Raw genomic sequence first — 8,186 nt, forward strand, 5'->3', positions numbered from 1 at the left:
TGCCAGGTCCGCCGCAAATTCCTTATAAAATTCTGCCGGGCACCCATCCGGCCCAGGGGCCTTCCCCGACTTCATACTCCTGATACTATCCAGCACCTCCCTCAGCCCTAGGGGCTCCTCCAACGCCTGCCTCTGCTTCCTCCACCTGGGGAAATTCCAGCTCGTCCAGAAACCGCCCCATGTCCCCCTCCTCTCCTCCTGGGTCTGCCTCATAAAGTCTCTGGTAATACTCTCTAAATGCCTCATTTATCTTCCCTGGCTCTGACACCACACCCCCAGCCCGGATCTTCAATATTTCCCTGGACGCAGCCTGCCTCCGCAGCTGGTGCACCAGTATGCGGCTCGCCTTCTCCCCATACTCGTATTGCACCCCTCCTGCCCTACGCAGTTGCCCTATCGCCCTCCCCGTTGTCAGCCTGTCAAATTGCCCCTGCAACTTTTTCCTCCTCGCCAATCCCTCCACGGTGGGCACCCTCGAATATTCCCTGTCCACCTCCACTATCTCGCTCACTAGACGGTCATGTTCCGCCCTCCTTTCCTTATTCGCACGAACCGTAAATGAGATAATTTCTCCCCGGACCACTGCCTTCAGAGCTTCCCAAAAAATGCCCATCGACACCTCCCCATTCGGATTGAACTCCACATGAAATGAAAAATGAAATGCAAATCGCTTATTGTCACAAGTAGGCTTTAAATTAAGTTACTGTGAAAAGCCCCTAGTCGCCACATTCCGGCGCCTGTTCGGGGAGGCTGGTACGGGAATTGAACCGTGCTGCTGGCCTGCCTTGGTCTGCTTGCAAAGCCAGCAATTTAGCCCTGTGCTAAACATAATCCCTAATCGGCAACTGCACCTTAGCACAAAAACCTCCATCCGCCAACAACCCCGAGTCAAACCTCCACCCCGGCCTCTGCTCTTGTCCCGTACTGAACCGAATATCCAGCCAGTGGGGTGCATGGTGCGAGATAACTATCCCCGCATACTCTGCCCCCTCCACCCCAACCAAAATCTCCCGACTCACTACAAAGTAATCAATCCTCAAATACACCTTATAGACGTGTGAAAAGAAGGAATACTCCCTTCCCCCTGGGTTCTGAAATCGCCATGGATCCACCATACCCATCCTCTCCATAAACCCCCCCAGCTCCCTTGCCATCCGTACCCATCGACCTGGGGCTCGATCTATCCACCCTCGGCTCCAGGACACAGTTAAAATCTCCTCCCATGATCAACTGGTACGTGGCCAAATCCGGGATTGCTGCCAGCAACCCCCTCATAAAACCCACATCATCCCAATTTGGGGCATACACATTTACCAACACTACCGGTGCCCCTTCCAATACCCCGCTCACAATCACATATCTCCCACCAGGATCCCTCACCTCCTTCGCACTCACTAATCCCATTTTTTGCTCATTAAAATCACCACACCCCTCGCTTTCAAATCAAACCCCGAGTGAAAAACCTGCCCCCTCCGCCACCCAAACAAGGACTTCTCCTGAACTCCAGGTAGCCTTCACCAAAAGCAAACAACCAGATGTTAAACACAAACAGTCCCATAAAACAGGAGGGGGGATGGGAACATCCACCCCCACATAAACTTTTCCCCCTACAACTCCTTACCATCTAAACATTGAACACCCCACAAAAAAAGGTGACAATCCCCCAATCCTACACCCACTTCAGACATGCTCCCGCCCATTACAGTGCCAGCACCCCGGTTTCCAAGCATTGTCCACTAGTTCTCCCCCAGTTTATGCTCCTTAATGAAGTCTTCGGCCGCCTCTGGTGTCTCGAAATAATACTCCCGGCCTCCGAACGTCACCCATAATTCCGCCGGGTAGAGCCCCCCAAACCTGATCTGCCGCCGGTACAGCACCGCCTTGGCCTTGTCGAAGCTTGCCTGTCGCTTTGCCAACTCTGCTCCGATGTCCTGATAAATTTGGACCCTATTCCCCTCCCAGTCGCAGCTACGCTTCTCCCTGGCCCACCAACAGAATCTTCTCTTTCTCTTCAAGTTTGTGAAGCTTCACGATCACCGCCCGCGGCGGCTCCCCAGCTCGAGGCTTTTGCCTCGGAGACCTCTCGGCTCGGTCCACTTCAGGCGCCTTATCTAGCACCCCTTCTGCCACCAGCCCCGTCAGCATCCTCGAGATGGACCTCGTGGCACTCACGCCTTGCACTCCTTCAGGTGAAATTATGGGTGACGTTCGGAGGCCGGGAGTATTATTTTGAGACCCCATAAGTGGCCGAAGACTTCATTAAGGAGCATAAATTGGGGGAGAACTGAGTGGACCATGCTTGGGAAGAAGGTTCTGCCTTCTCGAGGTATTCTCCTGCTCCTCCACCTTTGCCCTCAGCGTTTTACAAAGGTCTCCTAGGAGCCCCACCTCCACCTCCAGAGCCCACCACACGATCGCTGTGGTCCGAGATCACTCCTTCAACCTCCCCAATCTGTGACCCCTGCACCTCCAAACACCTCTCCATCCACCCCAAAGTACTCTTCAGGGGTGCCACAGCTTCTGCAATGGCCTTTGCATGATCCTCATGCATTTATTTACTCTGTTTATGGAATTCATCCTTGATAAAAGTCATCAGTTCCTGTACCTGGGGCCTTACAGCTTGCCCCTCCCCCTGCCTGCATGCTGGAAGAGACTGTCTGTGAAGCACAAAACTGCTTCAACTTTCCAGCCAAACCTCTCCCTGTTTTCTGCCGAGTCCGGTGATCAGGAGACTTCCCATTCCAGGGGTAAACTACTCCTCTAACAGTCACCTAGGCCTTTTCATCAAAATCCCACCCGGATCTGGGTAAAAAGAGCCCTTTTCTGCGACTTTGAACAGGAACAGCCCTTTATGTGACCAATCACTCCATGGTCACAATTCCCAGAATTCCTGTGTTAACGGCATTAGCAGGGAGATCTCTTGAGAATCCCTGATATGAATTGCGCTACCAGTGGCAGCCATGTCTTCAGCCCATTGGGCCCCAAGCTTTGGAATCCCCTCCCTAAATTTTGCCACCTCTTGTACCTCAATTTAAATCAGTCCTTCAAATTTACCTCTTTAACCAGGCCTGGTCATACGGCCTAATATTGCCTTATGTAGTTCAATCTAAGATTTCTTTATAATGTTCCTATGAAGTGCTTTGGGACTTTTTTTTACATTAAAAGAGCTATATAAATATAGGTTTTTATAACGTTTTCTGACAGGATATGATCCCAGATGTGCCGATAATCATGTTGCACATCCCTGACCAAGACACGACCCCTAAAACTGGGATCCCTCATTGAGCCTGCTGGATTCTTCTTTCCATCAACAGTTCCTGCCACCCTCGACAGTCCCGTCTGACGTTACCCAAAGGTGTCATTAGTTATTGCCATGACAATGGCACGGTGGCACACTGGTTAGCACTGTTGCTTCACAGCACCAGGAACGTGGGTTCAATCCCGGCCTCTGGTGACTGTCTGTGCGGCAGTCTGCACGTTCTCCCAGTGTGTGCGTGGGTTTCCTCCGGGTGCTCCGGTTTCCTCCCACAGTCCAAAGATGTGCAGGTTGGGTGTACTGGCCATAATAAATGGCCAATGGGCCGAATGGCCTTCTTCTGCACTGTAGAGATTCTATGACATCATCCCCAAACCAAGCATGGGATTGGGGGCAGGGAAAAGAGAAGCTGACTGAAGTGCATGTGAAGCTGCAAAGTCAACATTTTATGTACTCTTGAGCATTCTTAATGGTGATCATCGGAAGGGCAGCACAGTGGTGACGAAGTCCCAGGTTCGATCCCAGCTCTGGGTCACTGTCCGTGTGGAGTTTGCACATTTTCCCCGTGTTTGCGTGGGTTTCGCCCCCACAACCCAAAGATGTGCAGGCTAGGTGGATTGGCCTCGCTAAATTGCCCCTTAATTGGAAAAAATGAATTGGTACACTAAATTTAAAAAATTTTAAATGGCGATCATCGGCCACGTATCGTGGATTTTAGAGTTGGGACCAGGAGGCGGCCATTCAGCATCTCGAGACTGCTCCCCCATTCAGTAAGGTCACGGTTGATCTGATTCTGTCTCAACACTACTCACCTGTCTGACCCCGTACCCCTGGACTCCCTGGTTGATCATAAATCTGTCTAACTCAGCCTTGAATACATTCAGCCTCCACTGCTCTTTGGGAAATTCCATTGACTAACAACCCTCCGAGAAAGAATATTCTCCTAATCAGAGCCTTAACTAGGAGGCCCATCATTTTTATAAGGTGTCCTCTAGTTCCGGAGTCCTCCATTAGGGGAAGCATCCTCTCAACATCCATCCTGACAAGTCCCCTCAGGATCTGATAAGTTTCAAAAAGTACATGGTTAGGATTTCCTATCACCCATGACTATTGTGGCAACTTTCTTACAAACCCTCATCATTTATTCCTATATATTCTGTTCTAGTGTTGTTGGGGAGACTATAAGTTACTCATACAAGTGACCTCTTACCTTTGCTTATTCTTATTTCGACTTAAACCGATTCAACAGCTTGATTTTCTAAACTGGGACCATCTCTCATTACTGTACTAATATCATAATTAACAGAGCTACCCCGCCACCTTTTTCCGAGCTTCCTGTCATTCTAAAATATCTAAAAGCCGTGAATATTAAGGTCTCAGCCTTGGTCACCTTGAATCAGGTTCCTGAAATAGCTATTGGGCCATAGATGTGTATTTCTATTTCTGCTATCAGGTCACCAGTTTTGTTATGAATGCTGCACAAATTCAGACACGGTGCCATTGATTCTGACTTTTTTATCATTCTCACAAACTCCAGCCTCATTTGCTGGTGCACCCTTACATTCCACACTCTGTCCCTTCCTGCCACAAGCATTGGTTGGTTATCTTTATCCGTGCCACCATGGGGAGGCAGTGGCGTAGTGGTATTGTCACTGCCAGAGAGCCAGGGTAATGCTCCGAGTTCTCTGGTTCCTCCCAAAGATGTGCAGGTTGGGTGGATTGGCCGTGCTAAATTGCCCCTTGGTGTCCAGGGATGTGCAGGTTAGGTTACATGGTTACGGGTATAGGGCAGAATGGATCAGTGCAGACCCGATGGACCAAATGGCCTCCTTCTGCATTGTAGGGATTCTAGCCCAGAGGGGATGTTCGAACACTGGCACTAGACAAGCAACACAGCCGCCTGGACTGGCAATGGAGCCATTTCCCTGTCTATACTGTACTCAACCACTGGAATGGCTGCCTATACCATCATGCCATCATCAGTTCATTCATTCATTCACCCTGAAGCCTCTGTGCTTGTCCAGAAAGGCTGCAAGAACCTCAGACCTGTTGGGACAGTTACAAAGGTTGAGACTTCCCCACTTCCATCTTCTCAATCTCCTTAACAGCCTCATTCGCAGTCACACCCTCCTGACCCTGATCATTGATCAAATCAGAAGATGCTATCCTAACTAAGGCTTGTGACAACTTCCTGGAACAAAAGTGTCCGGTAACTTTCTCCCTCCCTGATACATTGCAGTGTCTGCAGCTCTGCCTCCAGCCCAATGACTGAACTGTAGACACTGCAATGTCTGAGTCATCAGCTCAATGGTTGTAGAACCTATCGACAATCATGTCCAGGCCTGAGTGAAGATTGGCCAGTTGGGAAAACCGAGGGATTGTGTCTGTGGCACTTTACCCCCCCCCCCGCATGAGTCCGGAACCTCCGGGGCCGGTGATGGGGATGGTGGAAGTGAATTCTGAGTTCAAGGACTAAATGGGTTATTTGTTCAACTCTGTTCCAGATTATGTTACTTCTGCGTGTGGGAGAGGATGTGACTTTACTGCTGTGATTAACAGCAAGTGTTCCAGTTCCAGGAGAACAGTGAGAAAACTGACAGGAAAGACGGAATGAAACCAATGCTGTGGTACAGAGTGGGGAGAGTGAGCAGCGAAGGAGATTGAGATCATTCACAAGAAACTGCTGTGAGGAACTTTATCGCCTTCACTTTTCTCCTAGAAACTACTGGTTTCAAACCAGCGAACTTATTGCTGCTTTGCAGAAGGGAAAGGGTTTTTAATCTGCAGGACCGTTACTGGGTGCAGAAATGAGGTGATTGACTGGATTCATATTGAGAAAGGGATGAGTGAGACCGGATTCTGCCTGTGATTGTAACTGTTCCATTTGAAAAAGAAATGGGAACAAAAATAGTCTGAATTTATATCTTAAAGTTTTGCACGATGCTGTATTTCTGATATTTCTATTGTGCTTAAAACTATTTTAATTAAATATTTTTAATGTTTTTGTTTGTGAGTGATTCTGTTTTGGGGAAAGACTGACTGGTCAGATATATTTAAATTGTAATATAATATGGAATACCGAATGCTCTATTCTCTGCTTGCTTACAATTTTTGTACATATTTGTCATTTTCCCCCTTTTCATGATTTTCTCCCATCCCACTGCCCCCCTCTTGATCATTTTTTGCAGATGTCAACTACAACAACTTGCATTCATGTAGCGCCTTTAACAAGAGCAAACCTTTTGCGTCCTCTGCATTTCTACAGCAATTTCGCAATTCAGGATATCCCAAAGTTATTTTCAGTCAATAAGTCATGTCGGAGAGTGGCAGCCAATTTTCACACTGCAAACTCTCGCAAATTGTAATGTCCAGATAATCTGGATTCTTATAGTGATGCTGTGAGTCTATATAAAAAAAAAAGCAAATGACTGCGGATGCTGGAATCTGTAACCAAAAGAGAAAATGCTGGAAAATCTCAGCAGGTCTGACAGCATCTGATTCCCTGTCAGGAGGGTCTTGGCATACAGAGTGGGGAGAGTGAGCAGCAAGAGAAACGAGCTAACATTTCGAGTATAATAAATATCTCCCACTTTCTCTGTCTTTTACTTTTGACAAATCTGGACTCGAAACGTTGGCTCTTTTCTTTCCCTACGTATGCTGCCAGACCTGCTGAGATTTTCCAGCATTTTCTCTTTTGGATGTGAGTCTGTAAATTTCTTGAACCTTTATTTGGGTTCTTAACACGTCACAAGGTTGGCAGACTGTGATTTTGATGCAACAAATTAAGAGGATTTATTAAATAGCAAATACTTAATAACCAGGCAATAGTTTGAGTCTCACGTGGCCGTTACTCTCTGGAGCAGCTTGGTCAAGGGTCAATGCTAGTTCTGGTCTGTTCTGACTTCTTTCCTCTGTTCCTTTTCTTTTTTCTGAAAGCTGTACAATGTGTCCTGCACTCGTTCGGACAGCTGTTTTAAAAATCCCTCTTTAGCTCTGGTACCCAGGATTTCTCCTCCCATACATGGTTAAAGCAATAGACTTCCAACATTTATAACACAATCAACGTGATCAATACACGATTCATTGGTAGCATAATTGTGACTAGAATTTAGCAATACAATTAAAAATATGCAAACAGTCGAGTCATTTGTTCTTTCCCTGCTGTTCATTGTTAAACTACACATTCCGCAGGCAACTTAAATCATTTTAACTGTTTGAATTTCCATTTAATCACTTTGTATTACTTTGTTATTTTATGCAACCTATTATCCCTAATCTTATGTAAAAGCACTTTTTATTTACATGGCTGAAAGATTAATATTGGTCTAGGGCACTGGCTAGAATTTCTCTGGTATTTCTTGTATAGTGCCATCATATCCTGTCCATCTAATTGCAGCCGTGAGCCTTGGTTTTAATGGTTCATCTAACAGATGGCAAGTCTTTATTGTTTGTAGAATTTGTTAGGGAGAAAGAAATGCTGTGGGACCAATGGTTTTGACCACTGAAGTGAGAACAAACTTTTGAGAATGCCAGGGAACTAATGATTCTGGAAGAATGGTTATTAGGTCACACCTGGAATGATAAGGTTTCAGAGGTACGGGAAGCAGCAGTTCTGGCAGATGGGTATGCGATATCACGTAAGCTGATCGGGAGTATCTTGGGGTTTCCCAGTGAATGATAAGGCCCAGCGGATACTTTCAACCACAGGGTAAAGTGTTGGTTTTATTATCTTTGTGGTCGAGCCACTGCAGGCTAAATTTTGTGGCCCTTATTATGTTGAAAGGAAGCTCGATGGGCGGTATGTGGCTCAGTGGTTAGCACTGGTACTGCGGACCCGGGTTCGAATCCCGGCTCTGGGTCACTGTACGCGTGGAATTTGTACATTCATAGATAGAATTTACAGTGCAGAAGGAGGCCATTCGGCCCATCG

At 47.2% G+C, this 8,186-nt stretch overlaps 1 protein-coding gene across 4 annotated transcripts in view; it reads left to right on the forward strand.

Moving 5' to 3' along the window:
* LOC140398661 (uncharacterized) overlaps positions 1-6,258 on the forward strand; it is a 54,737-nt gene extending 48,479 nt beyond the window's left edge. For all 4 annotated transcript variants that reach the window (XM_072487579.1, XM_072487577.1, XM_072487580.1 and 1 more), the window contains one exon: positions 5,761-6,258. In XM_072487579.1, the coding sequence (XP_072343680.1) occupies positions 5,761-5,870 (110 nt within the window). In that variant the 3' untranslated portion in view covers positions 5,871-6,258. The remainder of the gene's footprint in view (positions 1-5,760) is intronic.
* Positions 6,259-8,186: the final 1,928 nt, after the last annotated feature.

The sequence above is a fragment of the Scyliorhinus torazame genome, chromosome 21 (genome assembly GCF_047496885.1).
Source record: "Scyliorhinus torazame isolate Kashiwa2021f chromosome 21, sScyTor2.1, whole genome shotgun sequence".
NCBI lineage: Eukaryota > Metazoa > Chordata > Chondrichthyes > Carcharhiniformes > Scyliorhinidae > Scyliorhinus > Scyliorhinus torazame.